Below are 16,925 nucleotides of genomic sequence, written 5' to 3'. Positions count from 1 at the left end.
TCTTGACATCCAAATCACAACACTTAATCACATAGCCTACAAGTTAAAAATACAAAAAAGAGAGCTGGCATAGTAAACAAACAAACAAACAAACAAACAATAAAAACGTTGACACAGCTCCTGATACAAATGATACATTTCTTTTTTCCTTTTTAATTTCATCAACCCTAGAGAGTAAATGTCATTATATTTGAACCAACCAGATTGTAGCAGGAATCCTCCCAAAAATCAATATGGCAGCTGTGGGCAGTTCAATAACTTTAGTTGATACTCACACAGTTCCTGCTTTTTTTCTCTTCCGATCTTTCTTTATTATATATTTTTTTTACATTTGTAAAACCTGAAAAATACAAAAACAAATCATACAAGATGACAATTACATAGAGTTAAACCAATATAGGCAGCAAAAATACACAGGAAACCCCTTTTCAAGTTATATCACTGTGTTAATTTAACCTTGTTGTATCCCTCAGGGCTTGATTCGATTGTCTCCTGTATGAGGACAAAGGTCTCGTTCTTTTAGCTGGTTCAATGAGCGGCAAGCTTTTACATGAAGCAGGATGCAAAAGCACAATCCAGGAATTTAACTCTTCTGCTCATGAGCGATGATCCCATTATTGCAGAGCCAGCCGCTGAGGGAGACGATCTCATTCATGCAGCAAGAAACAGAGAACAACAAATGGAAACTTCAGGAAACATCTAGAGATCTATCTTTTTTGGGGAATTTGTGTTCAAACTGTTTGAGCTTTTTAAAGTCCTTGTTACTTGTTTAGAAAAAGAGGGAGGGAAAAACATTGCAGAACAAAGGAAACAGCTGAGTATCAACACTGATCACCATCACTGCTCCTTGTACGGTTGTCATTAACCGGGACGGGATCTGAAGTCTACCACCAGGGAAGAGACCAATGATGGAGAATTATTTTAAGCCTGTTCACAGCCCTTCTGGGCCTGGCGAAGTCAAGCCACGGAAGCACCACCACCAAAACCATCGTCATCAGCTTCACCATGACCAAGACCCCCAGTCACAAAGGTAGGATTGTTGTTGTGGTCCTTCATTCATTCGGGAACCAAATTCTCTGCCAATAGTTATTAAAGTGTGGATATAATCAGTCCTCTAAATGCAGTAATATAATTGAGACTTTCTTAAAGGTTTTTATACATCTGTCACTCTGTTGTAGGTACTCATTGTTGGATGTCACAGACAGAATTGCAGATGACAGCCATGGGCACCACCATCGCAATCAACATGGTCACTATTTCCATGATGACCCTCATCATGATGCCCCTCATCGTAATCAAACACAGCAATTTCACCACAGTGAAGAGGATGAGATACTTTACAACTCTGAAACCCCTGTAACTCTTTCTCGGGCATCTTCCTCCTCTCTCTCTTCCACCGATTCTTCATCCTCTTTTTCCTCCTGGTACACAGAGGAGAGTGCAAATGATCCTTTCTCTGTTCGTCATGCCGAGCAGCCACAGCACTCTCTGTCCTGCTCCAACATAGCTGATGTTCGCAGAGGTTTCAGGGAAGACAATGGCAGAGAGCCCACTGTCTTTGCCACCATCAAACATGGCAAAAAGGGAAGTGTTTGCAGTGAGACCCATGAGAGCTCACACAAGAGGGGAAGGGATGATTTTTCTTCTCTTGACCGAAGTCACAGCAGGAGTGCAGGCCTCCTGCAGGGTACTGACAGCGATGTTGGGGAAGAGCAGTCCAGGGTGCCACACATGAACTACAACACTCTGTATAAGTCATCTAGTTTGAACCGAAGCCTGGCCTTCAGCGAGGAAGACATTTTGTTAGGGGTCTCCCTTGGCCCCAAGAGAGCAGTGTCATCTAGCCAGTTACCCAGCAAAGGCATCCTCAAAAATAAGGCGCCTCATAATGACATTCGCAAGGTTAAGTCCATGGAGGTGCTGTCCCCTAGAGTTTCCAAAGGACAAGATCCCAGTGGACAGAAGGGGAAGGGAATCACTCAAGTTGAGATGGAGCAAGCCAGGTCAAATTTTGTACAGGGGAAGCTACAATTTTCAGCCTTTCTAGATGAGATTACAAAGCAGGTTATAAGTCCCTCAGATCTCACTATCTTGGGTTTGAACAATAATAAAACTTCTGGAAAGAAACCTGCCCCAGCCCAAACGTCGAGTCCAGTAAAGCCCCAGCTCCCCCCAAAGAAGCATAGAGAAAGCTCAGAAGAGGAGAGGGCACAGCGTCAAAGACAGCCAGACAGACAGGAGGAAGCAGCTTGCAGCCGCTCTCACAAACACTCAGACTGTACCAACCCTGACAAGCTCATCTCATTCTCATCTAAGAAATACCACGGCAGTCCACCGCCGAATCACTTCCCCCACTCTCCTCGCCACAAAACTCATGGAAACAGCCAAAAAGACAGAAGGTCATCTCCCACTGGGGTCTCCTTGTCAGGAGACAGGTTTAGTCGAAGTGGTTCTTATCTCACAGATGGCACCAGCACCAGCCCTGAATCCGTCCAGCCAAAACAACGGCAACACCACAAACAGCAGCCGACCGCCTCACTTAGTAAACATACCCAGTACTATTCTCAGCACCAAAGTCGGCAGGCACAACCCGGCCACGGACACAAAGGGAATTCCTGCTCCCCTCCATCCTCAGCCAAGGGTTTTGAACAAGGCCTCGCGTCTGAGTCTTCTTCAACAAAATCAGAGTCACCCAGGGCCAGAGACACTGCCTCCACAGCGACCAGTCACAGCTCAGAGCAGAGTGGTCGACATCATTCACAACATGAGGGGCACTCTAAACAACACAGGGTGAGTTCATTATTCTAATGGGTGTGGGCTTTAATTAGGATTTTTTTTTTTTTTTATTATCCAGGAACAATGATTTTGGAAAAAGGAATGTTTGGGAATATCAAAACTTTAGATAATGATTCAGAAGTTAACATGTCCCAAGCAGAGCAGCTTGCACAGTTTCGAAAAGTGGTAGCTCATGCATGAAAAGAGGTTTTAGTTAATTGGCAATCTAACTCAGTAACTTGTTCTACGTTAATTCATAAAATCCATTGTTGTTTTACAATCTTTATTAGATCAAAACCATGTATTTAAATAACAGAAAACAAAAATTGTATATATGTGACTTTGTATGCCACTACAACATCCATGTGAATTTTACATTTGGTTAATTTCCTGAGCCTGAAAATTAAAAACAGAGGAACAACGAGTAAAATGAATCAGTCATAAATCTTATGATGGCAGAGCAGGGTACTGAAGGAAAGATGTCTCTGTGTTAAAACAGGATCAGCATTAGAAATGATCTTCTCTTGCAGAGGCAGTGTAGCTGAGTCACAGGCTGTGTGGGACGTGTCAAACATTACGCATTGCACGCTGAGTCATTCTTCAGCACTGCAGCAGATGATAGTCCTGTGCTTTAAGGTTAAACTCCAAACAAAAATACCTGACTGAGCAATTTAAATGTTTTTGTTTAAGAATAAAATCCCTGAATAGCGTTATTTCTTCTTCATGAATAATGTAATTAGATAATGTAAGAATACAATTACACATATTGTAAGTCATTTCTTACAGTAGCAGCCAGCACCATGCTAAATGTGAGAGTGACGCTGTTGGAGAAGATCACATATCACATTGCTCTTATGTAAGTGTCTGTCCAGGCTTACACTCTCAATGTGTACTGAGAAACAAACACAGCATTATCTAACATTTCCTATTTCCATGGGGTCACAGTGTGGGATTCAGAGATTGACTTGTCAATCATGTGCACAGATGCATATAGAAAGTCACACATACATTGGTGCTTTTACCTGGAACAGTATAGCTCCACTAAACCAATTGATTCTCGTGGAGACCATTTCCGGGCAACTCTCTACCATAGCTCAATAATATATTCAATCTATCGTGTAGGCTACACAGAAGTTCTAATGGACTAATGACGCATCCTGGGTGTTTCTAGACATTCACCCAATAAAAACCTGATTTCCTTATTTGTACAGTTTGTCTGTCTTTATATTAACTATATCACCAAGCCATGTAATCAGTCCTGAAATGCTACTGTTGCTTATACCAGTGTGTGTATATCCTTTCACAATAAAATCCAGAAATAACCAACTATAAAAGGTATTTTTTTTAAAGTTCCAGTTCACTGAGTAAATATTTGTTTCTGTGTTTGGAAAGGGACGTGTATTTCATTGTTTTGGCTGTGCTCCAGCAAACTGGAGCTCAAATGAAACAGTGAGGTTAAAGCTGTGATGATAAGCAAGAACACTTTTTTATTTATCTGAGAAGAATAAGGGCCACAGGTTTTAGGCAGGTCATGTAATGTGGCCTTTGATTAAGGCATGTTTGTTCATAAAATGAATGAGTCAAAAATACCTGCTCAGAAATCTAAAGAATGCACTTAGATCCTACGATATGTCTTTTGTATCTTATAATTATTATTATTATTCACTCTGCTCTTATCTTTTGATTCTTTTTCTAGGAAACACTTAGTGATGTGGATCATTTCCGGTGAGTGTGTCACTCAGAAATCAGCTTTTCCTCTACTACTTTCACATTTCTCTTCCTCTGCTCATCCTCTTTCATGTGATGGGTCGTTAGTTATTGATGGCAGTCATGAGCATCCCCTCGGCGTCCGCTCCTGAACATGAAGGGTTGTATTTATGGAACTCATTTATATAACCAGTTGTTGATCAACAAAAGTATATATGTGTGTGTGAGTGGAACTAAAAAGAATAAGGACACAATGATATTAGCACCAGATTCATTTAAACTTCAAATGACTTAAAGTGTAGCTCACACTAAAAATTATATTTGTTCCCTCTTGCATGTTATATATAGTGTGTACAGAATGTCAATGGATGCAGCTTTTAAAAACATGCCACTCATTTAGCTTTGTAGTTTTTGGCCTCTTGGACCTGTGGTTAGCACAGATCACTTCATCTATTTGAGTATTCAGATTTATAAAACATTCAACCTGATGATAACTACTTTACTAAGTAGTATACATCTCTTGAAGTATTTTCAAAGTTTTTTAAAGGGTATTTAAAAAGTGTTTTTCTTTGTTGTTTTTTTAAATAAACACGGTGCCAAGGAAAAAACACACGTCTTAAAATGTTTATTTACTGCACAAAATGAAATCATTCTCAATGTATCTACAAATGTGAGGCACATGAGAGAATCGTCATACACATCCCATGGGGTTTTAACGACTAAATGAAAGGCTTCGTAAGAACTGGAAGATCATCTTTTAGTTGCCATATGTCTATGTCATTCTTTATATTAAAACAGCTCATGATTAAGAACTGTGATGTGGATAAAAAAATATTTCCATTTCTTTGATACGTTTATAGCTATGTTGTTTTTAAAAAAGAAAGAATTCCCCATCATTCCTCTCTTTTTTAGGGCACTGCAAGAGGAGAATACAGATCTTCATCAGAATTTGCTGCAGACTGTGGTTTGTATTGAGAGCTTGGAGGTGGAGCTGCAGAGGACCAGGGATGAGCTAAGCCATGTCAAGGAGAAATATAAAAGGTTTGAAGTCATAAATAGAACACAATTCAACATACATGATAATCGACATTGCTTTTATCTAGTAACTTGTACACGTAAAATATGGTGAAGGCTACAGTGGACAGGAGAACCCGTGTTCCATGTATGGTGTGATGATCCTATACATACGGAGGACAAGAGCTTTAATCTGCTGGTCAAATGGTGTCACGTGTGCACACACATAGCCTCCAGAACAAACTGCAATCAATAAAATGCTATCAAGTCACCCTATAGCTTTACATAAAAGCTCCTATAGATTAATTGATCCATGGAAAATACAGATAAACTCCACACATCCCATGCTGTTCTTTTCCATGTGTTTTCTATATCTGCAGTGACTTGTTTTCCCCCCCGAGTATTAGGGAGTCCCGACATCTGTTCTGTCCCTTCTGACTCAGCAATGAAAGTCCAGTCAGGCCTGTATTTGTCACCAAACAAATGCTGTGGCCCACCAGGCACATACCACACATTCTTCAACAGACTGGAACAACTGGTGTGAATAGTCAACTCACACCGGGCCAAAATTTGGTGTCAGTTGTTTTGTATTCAGTAGGACACTTGGCTTGAGAAACAGCTGTCTTTAACCCCTAGATAAAATATAATTACATGACAATATAGTGTAGAAATCCCAGTAATTATTCCTATTCTGCTAGAGGTGTTTTATAGTTTCCTTTTCCTCTTTTTCTTCTATACTCGTCCTCCTTGCAGTCTTCTGGAGACCCACACTGGGACCAAACAGGCCAATAGCCTGTTGGGGGAACATCTGCATATAGCGGTGAGAAAAAGTTGCATAGAGATAAGATAGTTGAAGCCACTGGCAGAATAACAAAAGAGAGATATTATCTCTTTGCACTCACAAACCTTGAGCTATTCTATTCACATTTAAATAACACCCAATCATGTGCTTTGTTTGTGTGAGTGCAGTCAGAGAGCCTGAGCAGTGAGAGGAAGTACCTACTGAACCGTGTGTCCCAGCTGAGCTCAGAGTTGGAGGATGCCCACAGGACCATGGCTGCACTGGAGAACATTAATGTGAGCACAGCACCATCTACTGGACATTTTCTGAACACTTTTACATACAGTTGTCAACAATAGATAGCAAACAGTTTACCAAATAAGCCATTGGATCGTATTAGTCCTCATCAATTACATTTTGGTAACAATAAGAAACATGTATTTGTAATTGCTAACATTTTAGCCTGTTTTTGAATTGCTCCTCCAATTTTGTGTTTTTTGAGCTTTGTGCTGGGATGATAAAGTAAAAGTCAGCAGAAAATCTACTTTGTATGTTTCTAAAATGCACCTCCACTCTGGGTGAAATTATAGATCAATTATTGAAGAGGCTATTAGGGCTAAGTGGCCTAAGGGGACAAGAGCCCCAAAATATAGAATCAACTTTACTTGTAATGTGCAAAACAATTAAAGATGATGTGTCATTGGCAGGGCTCCTACACAATGTAGCATATCACAGAGGTAAAAGGAAAAATAAGAAAAGGATCATCTCAGTCAAAGACATGAATAAAGTCTGGGAATACATCAATAGCCACTGTAGGTCAACAGCTTTGTAGCAGATTAGTAGAACTTTAAAACAATATAATCTGCACCACATATTCCTATTGTATCATGTATATTTGCAATATATCCTGAATATATTTGATACATCACTGCTCGGTGCACTGCTTTTACTTCTGTAAAAGTACAGACACAACAACAATGTGAAGAAGCATGTTCACATGAAAATATGCATTAATCTCATACTGAGGTAAAAACTAATCTTAATGTTTAATTTGAAGCTTTTTCATAGTGATGCATCAATCAAGCTGGAGTGTACATGACTATATTTACAATGACACTGTTTAGTCTATTAGGTAGGAAATCTGGGGACCAAAAGCGAATGCTGACATCCTTTTCTCTCTTTAATTCAATCTGTCATTGTTACCTGTTTAGTAAAATGTTTGATATTTTAAGCGTACATTGATTGTGGAACAATGTGACAAGTTGGTCCAACTAAAACTGTGTTCAACTACAGATTGAACTCTCCTCCTGAAATGACACTGCAGGTCAAACTGTGGGATTCAGGAGTAATGCTTGTGTTGTTTTTTTATCGTCAGGTGCCGTGCTTGATAAAAGAGTTATTGGAGAAGCACTTTAATTCTGCTGAGACCATACAGAAGTTGCTGATGACCTCCGACACAAACAACCATTCTACTGACCCACCACGAGCAGTCAACCAGTCGAACACTCCAAAAGAGGAAGCAGCAGCACAGGATTGGCTGGCTAAATCAGAGGCAGGCCTGCAGAGGGTCACAGCCTTCATACCATTCAAACAAGGGGGAAATGAAAGCAGTTTCTCAGACCCACATGAGTCCAGGTGCAGCCCACCTTTCTCTGTAAATGACATTAGTACTGCCATATATAAGAAAATGGCAGCCAGTTATGCTGCCAGACCCCAACCTCTATATCCCCAAAGTCAGCAGCAGCTTCAACTGAGCACCAACCATGCTGGCGCCTCACCGCAGCTCCAGCAGGACCTTATGGGTGGTGACAGCTGGATGGGAAATGGAGGGGTAAAAGTGACCCTTGTGGAGCAGGACATTGTGGATGTGACGGCCACAACCGCTCAGCAGATCCTTGATGACTTCATGGAGCAGCTGCAAGCCCAGAAAGAGGTGGGAGGTGGAAAGGAGCACCAGAGTGGGCAGTAGTAGTTGGGTGGAGCAGACAAAACAGGCAAAAAGTGGCAGACTGAAAGTGGCATCCAACAGCATGGCAGGACCCATGTTCTCTTTTTATTTAATCTATATATGCATTTATTCACATTTATTTACAAGGTAACTGTTCTGCTAAAAATGAGAATTTTTCTACAGCTTGTATATATTTTACTGAACAAACTCAAAAAAATTTAAAAGCCAGAAAGTATATGGGGAAAGAAAACCCCTGCTTGATGTAGAAACATAAAAATTGGCTAATTGGAAGATTTTAAAGGAAGTAGATAGGATAAAAATAGTTAACTATATAAGAGGCAAATAATTTCCGCCTCAGAGTTAACACACAGATTATAGCAACAGGTAACAATATAAAAACAGTTGAATCTGATCAAATGTGTAGACTTAAGTAAGCTTTTCAGATACATTGTCAATTAAGAAGTCATTTTAAGATGTTGCTTTTTTTTATGTCCATTTCTTCATGATGTTACCTTCCTCCCATGTTGATCACTTAAAATGCAAAATCTCCATCAACACTGTTATCAATAGTTAGAATCAAAAAGGCCTTAAAGCCTTGAAAATGGAATGAACTGAGTGTCCAAATATTTTCATTATAAAATAAATCAACACATTCACACAGCATTTCAGAGCAGAACAAACAAAGACAAAAATCTTAAAGTAGGAGTCATGATGGATTCAGTTGATAACAGGTCAGAGGTCACTTGCTTACAGCATTATTCATCAGCCTGTCTCTGATCAAGGGTTTTTCACTTAAATCCGATTTTTTCATGAGGAGTTTTCTGTTGACGGGCTTACTTCAAAACAAGACTGATGTTATTGAAGAATGAATTCCAACCCATTTTCAAATCCATCACAGTGCAGGAGTAAGTGGGTCTCACTCGGCTCATAAAACATGATTGCTCTGCTTTCACACACTTCTGAGTTTCTAATAGATTTTTTTTTTAGTTTCAGTTAGTCATACTTTAGCCAAGCAGAATACCTTTTGATATTTTTCCACTCCACTGTTTCCTCTCCTCTTAATGAACAATGTTGAACAGATTGGTGTGGATTCTGGAAAGGCCGACAACGGCCTTTAAAATTATGAAAAAAACATGAAAGCTTTTCGGAATTTTTTTTCAGAATATATGTATAATAGTAATAATCTACAAGGATATATTTTTGTAAATAAATGATGACTGTGTTCGTGTATATATATGTATGTATATATGAAATGTTTGATGTAGAGGCCCTCCCATTCTGCTGTGTTAGTAGTTACGTGATTGAAGCTGATGTTGTATTTACAAGAGAACTGAACTGCGAAGATGCATAAAGCTGTAATTATGTTAAAGATATTAAGAAAATGCTAATTGTATACAGTGCAACAGCAACATCTGAATGTTATTGTAATCCCAGTGTGTCATTATGTATACACTTCACCCTCTGCATAGTGCAATTATGAATAATGTTGTTGTACTTTCATTTAAAATGTAACTACGTCATAATAGCTGTTCTACCAATAAATATATTTATGTTAAGTTAATGAAACAGCTCAGATTACAGTCATCTGTCCATTATTCATGGTTTGCTAATGGGGACACCAAATGTTAAGATACAGTATATGACTCTGGACCATCACTTCCATCTCTGCCACTCAAGACTGAACAAGTTTGCTCATTAATTCAACATCAGCAATTGAGAGTTTGGAGATCTAAGTGAAACTGATATGGGTCAACTGTTGCTAACATGAGGCCGGCTTCAGTTTGACTCAAGCTGTCATAATAGTTTTAATAACCTTAATCCTATTGATCCAGCCCCACCAATCTCTCCCTACAGCAATGCATCCATAATCCCGTACTGTCTTACTTTCACTTTGCTTGAATTATTCCCTGCCCTCCGCAACATCACTGAGATCATTCAGGGAGAATATTATCTTAACTTGAGCCAATAAATTGATAACTGCCTTTTAAAAACCTGCACATGATCTCCCTCCGAATGCAACATCACCAGTAAGTTAAAGGACCGTACTCAAGCAAATGTTTGAGACTGTAAGATGTAAAGTAAGGAGCTCCACCAATGATACATTTGTACAGTTAACTACTCAGAGGATTTTAAATTACCAAGTACACAAATGCAAAAACTTTAGCCTTTGCATTATCTAACTACAGATTATGATGTTCTCCTACAATAGAATCCAAAACAGTGTGACGGGGTTACAAAACTTTCTTCTGTACTCTCAAAGATTTAATCTGAGCCCCTGAATGTAGCTATTTATGTTTCTGTAATCTTTGCAGGACTTTACTAAGGCTATATTTTGTATGTGAATAATGTTCTTTTTCAATTGTTCCAATTGGCGGTGTTTAAGGGCAACATTATTTGTCTGTCAGAGGCATACAGGTTGGGCAAGAGGAATTCAAGGTAAGTCAATAATTGTCATAATTGTCTGACAGTCCCTCCCTTACTACGTGTCAGTCAGAACAAGTTTGCTGATCAGACATTGGCCTGTTTTCCTATTGGCCCCTGGACTTTAATAGGATCCCAGGGACTCTCTTTGGGGATTATGGCTTCAAACTCTCAACTTTAGCCAGTGTTTCTGTCCTCCAACCATGGCTGAAGCGGTTTAGTGGGGGGCTTACATACATATTACAGAGGGGTTCCATCTAAAGAAAACACCCCATCAAAAGGAAGAAATCATTGGTTTCTTCTTGAAGGGGGGGGGACTACTGGGGTTTCAGCAATTAACTTGAGGGACAACCCCATCATCTCTGGAATAGTTAATCACTCTCTTCTTGTACACTGCTTTTTTAAAATACATGTTCTTACTTTTCAAGGTTTTCTCTGCAGAGATTTGGATTATATTTTTTTGGAACACTTTCAGCAAACAACTGAAAAGTTTTTGGATTATCCATCCGAAGTCGACGGTGTCTTTCATTGTCAAGGGGATCTGTCTACTTATCGCTTTCACCTGGAACAACTTGGATAAGCTCAACCTGCTAATAACTAGACAAACAATACATCCAAGGCCTGGACTGACAACTACCAGTCTCTGACCTGAGTGTCTCCTACATGCAGCTGGCAACCTCTGGACTGACAGTAACATTTTCGAGCAGATTGAACTGAAATCACCCTAATTTCTCCTGCAATCTATTATCCGTGTTTGCTCTCTGGTCTTTGTGTTGGTCTGTGCGTAGTTGTGAGCCATGATGCTGTTGAAGATGAAGTTCACCCAGCAGCGACGGGTGCATCTGGCACAGGGCTTGTGGCTGCTGTCCTGGCTGGCTGTGATGTGTGGGACGTTCGTCTTTTTCCTGGGTGTTTATATTAAGGCTGAGCTGCTCCGCAGGGCTGAGGTAGAGAGATGGAAACGAACACATGCCAGTAAAATTTCATCAACTGAAAGGTTCAAAGTTAAAACACTGATTAATTACAAAAATATAACATGCTCGTTTGCTCTTCAAGTTTTGATTTTAGACTGTGTCATCTTTGAGCTGCTTTTGATTCAAATGCATCTCATCTTAATCCGCAAAGAGATACACACCACACACACACTTGTGTGAACATGCACATTGTGACATTCAGGCACATTCATAAAAGGCCTATTTTAAAATCTTCTAAGCAACTGAGGTTAATTGTTTATTGAAACGTGGTCCCTCGACAAGCAAGTGGAATTCATGACCTCTACCACATGTTTGATGTATTTGTTCACATCAAGTAGTCATTGGTTTGGATTGATTACTGATTGATCTGAAAAGGTTGGGTGCACTGATATGCAGCAGGCTGCACAGGAAAGCTTCAGGCCATGAACACATGCCTTCAGATATTTATTGATGTCCAGTGAGAGAACCAGGATTCATTACTTTTTATTTGTGCTGCAAAGTGCCATTGTTTTAATGTAGAGAAGCATCAGAGGGAATAAATAGCAGGAAACACTTGAGTTGTCATTAACAACATAATAGTGTCAGGAGGGATCGTACAGGCATTTACAATAGTTTAGTTCTTTGTTTATCCTTTTTAGAGAAATGCATCATTTAGACAATGAGTTTGCACTTTACTTACTGAACTTTTACAGATCATTACCAAGAATTATTATTTAATAGGGAGTGAAAATTACTTAAATTATGTTTTCTGGTTGGATAGATAACAGGATGATAATGTGAGAAGGTGAAGGCATTTTAAATGCCAATATTAAAACAACAACGTTGCTTTTTACAGCTGACAGAATTTTGAAAAGTCAGCCAATAATAAACCCAGTCATAATTGAGTTTTTCTATGAGCATGGCAATGAATTCAATTTGTCATTATAATTCCATATTTGCATCAGCAGCTAATTGAAGCGCTTGGCTGCTGTGGTCCTCTTCAGAACAGATAAGGCTAATTGAATGCAGGAAGAGAAAGTGACCTCCAGTTGGCTCATGATATGATGATATGTTGCTCCCATCTTTGACTGTGGTCTTGCTTTCTTGAGGTGATGGACAACACAGAGATCCATGTGGTGCCCAACATCCTGATGTTTGTGGGCCTGGCCTCCATCGGCACCAACTGGGTCGCCACTCGTGTGTGTCAGGACTCTTTGGACGCAAGTCGCTTCCCCAGATGGAAAGCTTTCCTGCTGGCTTGGTTTGTTGTCGCCACACTGCTGTCTTTTCTGCTCTTCACTGTGGTGGTGCTCAGCTATGCTCTGCAGGGGCACCTGGAGGAGTCCCTGAAGGTGGGATTGATCGACTTGGTAGTAATTGGAGGGTGTTAGAATGAGTTTCTCTTCAGTAAAACTGGGGTTTTCTTTAGCTTGAGCAAAAACAAACAACTAAATAAAGATCCAAACATAATAGCTCCTGCTCCATCCTGAGTTTTTGTTGCTGAAAGAGAGCCCAGTGTGAATTGGCCTAAAACAATGTAATAGTGTGTCGAAGGACATTTAACTCTTTTATAGTTAACAATTGGAGCATTCACTTGTTTCACCATTACATTGAAACCAATTTTTTTCTATTTTACTTTTGAATGAACTTTTACAACTCTTTCATCAGACAAGACATCATGCAAAATAGGTATCATACAACACATAACCTTTCTTCTATAAGTCTGTTAAAAAACAAAAACAGAAAAATGTGGCATGTCATACAGTGAAATCCTGTTTCTTTCTCTTTTTCTTCTTCATTTTCTTTTCTCTCCTTCGCTCTCTCTGCTGTCAGGTGGGCTTGAGGAACGGCATTCGCTTTTACAAGGACACAGATGTGCCAGGCCGCTGTTTTCAAAAAGAGACCATTGATCGTCTGCAGGTGGAGTTTCAGTGTTGTGGAAACAACAATTTCAGAGACTGGTTCGAGGTTCAGTGGGTGAGCAACAGATATCTGGATTTCACCTCCAAGGATGTCAAAGAGTGAGTGCATCACAATGCAAACACAACAAGGAAAAGATGATGACTGATGGTGGGTCACAGGACAGAGAAAAGATGGAAATTGAGCACTTAATGATGACCAATAATTAGACTTCACATTTAAAAAGGTCAGACAATAAAGTAAAGAAAAGAGAGGGCAAGGGAAAAAAGAACGATGTGAAGGTAGTGGATGAGTGTTTTAAAAATAGATTTGGCCTTTACTTTGGAAGTGAAAGGCAGAATAGATGGAAAGGTTGGTCATGAACTGAAAACATAAAAGGTTAGTCAAAGATGAAATAAGAGAAAGAGATGAGTTAACAGAAAGGTTATGACATGATGACACTTACATAGAAGCAATGATCATTCATCAAGAGTGTAGAGTGGAGTTTAAGCTTAATTAAGGCCATTAATCTCTCTTAAAATCTCCTTATACTCTGTTCCTATCCCTTGTTTCCCCTCTTTTTTCTGACTTCAGTCGTATCCGGAGTAACGTGGACGGACGTTACCTATTGGACGGTGTCCCTTTCAGCTGCTGTAACCCGCGCTCCCCTCGTCCCTGCCTGCAGAACCAACTGACAGATAACAGCGCCCACCACAGCTACGACTACCAATCAGAGGAGCTCAATCTGCACAAGCTCGGCTGCAGGCAGGCCCTGACTGACTACTACATGGGCCTGATGAACTCCACTGGTCCTGGTGTGCTGTCAGTCATCTTGATACAGGTGGGATACAGGATGGAGAAAAACAACACTTCAATTATTTTAATAAAGTAAAATAGATGAAACTATCCCATAAATGTAACTAACAGTTGTTGCCATGAAAACAAAAAAACAAGGAAAATCTCAATGTCACACATTGATTTTCACACTTTGACATTGATCATTGGGTTCTCGTTATGATGACATTACTTAATTAAATCCCTTGACAAATAAAGCGGAACTTCAGGCTGGTTGCAAAAGGAAGCTTAATATACACATTTCACTATTATCATCATCATCTTCTGCTAAGCAGACACTTTTATGCGAAGCCAAAAAGTGTTTCTGTTGTCCACCATAGCAGGTGGATATTGCTGCTAAAACCAATATCTTGCAGCCTGAGATCAAACAAAAGAGGAAAAAAGAGCCCTATGATAAAACCAAATATGTTGTACAGCACTGACTAGGGCTAAACTAAAATATGTTGCTTTAATTTGGCTGCATAGTTTTTCCTTTAATAAAAACCCTATACAAATGCAGAATTAACATAATCTTTTGATTGACAGTGTTTTAAATGATACAAAACATTTGCTTGCATTTTTTTTAACTTGTCTAAAAATGATGTCCAAATCAGAACATTAAAGACAATTAATGAGAATAAAACGCTCACCTCGCTGACATACTCTTACACACACTCATACACTCACACTAATCGTTATCAGGTGTTTCCTTAACTCATTCAACTTTCAAAGTGTGAATATTTTTGACATTGTCTGAAATTGACTTTGTCTTATCTCTATCCACGTCACCCTGTGGCATAATACAATGACTGATATGATCATGTTTATTCTCCTATGATTAAAATGAACCACAATCACTTGTGAAAAAAATATTTATTGAAATAGGAGTTTATGACGAGGTTAAGAAAGTTTGTCTTTGCAGCACATCCATAAGAGAAGCATTAGGGGCCTATAAGCAGGATTTAGACATCAGCCCATTAAGCTAGTTTAGCATATATTTGGTGACAACACTGCCCCTTGCACTGATTTTGAAGGTTTTTTATTGTTTAATTCTGTCCAGATGTCCGTAGTTCTGAGCCTGCGCTACCTGCAGACAGCTGTGGAAGGCGCCATGGCTCTGGAAGATCCAGCAGAGGACAGTGAGGGTTATATCCTGGAGCAGGGTCTAAAGGAAACCTTTGAGGACCTCAAAGCAAAGGCTCTCATCTTGCTAAAGTTTGGTCAAGTTAACCCCGGCGCTACACAAGAGCCATCTGAAGCTGCAGACCCTGAGAAAGCTGCTGATAACACCACTGAGAAGGCTGCTTCTTCTACTTCTGCCAGCTAGAGGGGAAATGACTGAAATATGAGCTGAGGAGGGAGGGGTAGGAGATGACGAATGTTACTAGGTTTCATGGTTGGTAGCGGGTAAAACACCTGTTTGGTTTTGTCATGTAAGGCTTGATTTATGCTCCACCAGTTCAGCAGTAACCCCACACACAAGGCCAAAACAAGGCATGAAATTCTATCAGGCTCTGCACAGGCACCAAAACAAACATCTCCTTGGTGCTGGGCCTCATGAGTAATACTTTTTGTTGTAACTAGAAGAGTGAAAAGATTTAGTGTTCACAAAAAAATACATATTTTTTAACATATTGTGCGAGTTGGTTCAAGTTTTGCAAAGTTGAAATCACTTGATTGTAAAGTTTATCCCATTTGCACTGTATTATTCATCTAGCTGTTGTACTAACCTGAAATTGAAATGCTTAGGAGTGTGTTAAAATGGCACCGCATATGAATTATATATTAAAGGTAGACGTTTTTAACTGCTTTTTAGTGTTGGCTTTCTTTTGTACATAGTGGAGGAACGCATTCTGGTTTATCTGAGTTGAACAAGGAGAGTTGGATTAAAAGTGTGTTTGTGTTTGTGTGTGTTTGTGTGTGTGTGTGTGTGTGTGTGTGTGTGTGTGTGTGTGTGTGTGTGTGTGTGTGTGTGTGTCTGTCTGTCTGTCTGTGTGTGTTTGTGTATGTGTGTCATAAAGCTGTCATCTTGTCCATTCGCGCAGCTCTGAAACAATCTGATAATCCTGGTGTAGTTAATCCCAAAAACTGCTGCACAAGCATCACTGACAGCAAACAGGAACACTCTGCCATACAAGGACAGAGGCAACAGCACACTTACACAACACGTTGTTGGTTATATTATAAAATAAAATAGTGTTGAAAGGCTATTTATTTGCAAATAATAAGTAATAATAAACTGTCCTTTAGGAACCTGTACACTAAGTGTGTTCACTGTTCTTAAATAAAACTCACAGAATAATGTACTTGAATGTGTTATTGTTTTCATAAGAAACAGGTTCATATTAGTTAATGTTCTTATATTATGAAAGAGTGAAGTAGAAATGTGGATTTCAAGTAAAAAAAACAACAACATTCACTGTGTTAAAAACACATGACCACAACTGGAGATAAAAATAAATAAATAATTGCAGTGATAATCTCAGGAATTTCTGTATTGTAGTCATAATATGTAGGCATCTGTGAGCCACCACAAAACACCTATAGAGTAGAAATGTAGACAGAGACGCTATGATTTAAAAAAATCTAAATG

At 39.4% G+C, this 16,925-nt stretch overlaps 2 protein-coding genes across 2 annotated transcripts; both read left to right on the top strand.

Annotated features, from left to right (window-relative positions):
* Window positions 1-311: 311 nt before the first annotated feature.
* Window positions 312-9,753, top strand: LOC306828845 (uncharacterized protein). The gene is made up of 7 exons (XM_079351553.1): window positions 312-1,030; window positions 1,179-2,790; window positions 4,472-4,500; window positions 5,395-5,523; window positions 6,250-6,316; window positions 6,466-6,573; window positions 7,653-9,753. The coding sequence occupies exons 1-7, from the start codon at window positions 906-908 to the stop codon at window positions 8,244-8,246; spliced, it is 2,664 nt and encodes an 887-aa protein (XP_079207679.1). The 5' UTR covers window positions 312-905; the 3' UTR covers window positions 8,247-9,753.
* Window positions 9,754-10,847: 1,094 nt separating this feature from the next.
* On the top strand, window positions 10,848-16,142 carry rom1b (retinal outer segment membrane protein 1b). Its single transcript, XM_079352897.1, has 5 exons — window positions 10,848-11,593; window positions 12,709-12,951; window positions 13,433-13,620; window positions 14,093-14,339; window positions 15,393-16,142. The coding sequence occupies exons 1-5, from the start codon at window positions 11,444-11,446 to the stop codon at window positions 15,657-15,659; spliced, it is 1,095 nt and encodes a 364-aa protein (XP_079209023.1). The 5' UTR covers window positions 10,848-11,443; the 3' UTR covers window positions 15,660-16,142.
* Window positions 16,143-16,925: the final 783 nt, after the last annotated feature.

Source organism: Symphodus melops (assembly GCF_947650265.1).
Source record: "Symphodus melops genome assembly, chromosome: 9".
Lineage (NCBI taxonomy): Eukaryota > Metazoa > Chordata > Actinopteri > Labriformes > Labridae > Symphodus > Symphodus melops.
This window is presented reverse-complemented; position numbering and strand designations above follow the sequence as displayed.

Bases quoted from the DNA above. Each gene is read 5' to 3' on its own strand.
- rom1b (XM_079352897.1), top strand. From the start codon at position 11,444: ATGATGCTGTTGAAGATGAAGTTCACCCAGCAGCGACGGGTGCATCTG. The intron at 12,952-13,432 runs GTGGGATTGATC...CTCTGCTGTCAG, and splicing joins ACCTGGAGGAGTCCCTGAAG to GTGGGCTTGAGGAACGGCAT. The intron at 13,621-14,092 runs GTGAGTGCATCA...TTCTGACTTCAG, and splicing joins ACCTCCAAGGATGTCAAAGA to TCGTATCCGGAGTAACGTGG.
- LOC306828845 (XM_079351553.1), top strand. From the start codon at position 906: ATGATGGAGAATTATTTTAAGCCTGTTCACAGCCCTTCTGGGCCTGGC. The intron at 4,501-5,394 runs GTGAGTGTGTCA...TCTCTTTTTTAG, and splicing joins AGTGATGTGGATCATTTCCG to GGCACTGCAAGAGGAGAATA. The intron at 5,524-6,249 runs GTTTGAAGTCAT...TCCTCCTTGCAG, and splicing joins GTCAAGGAGAAATATAAAAG to TCTTCTGGAGACCCACACTG.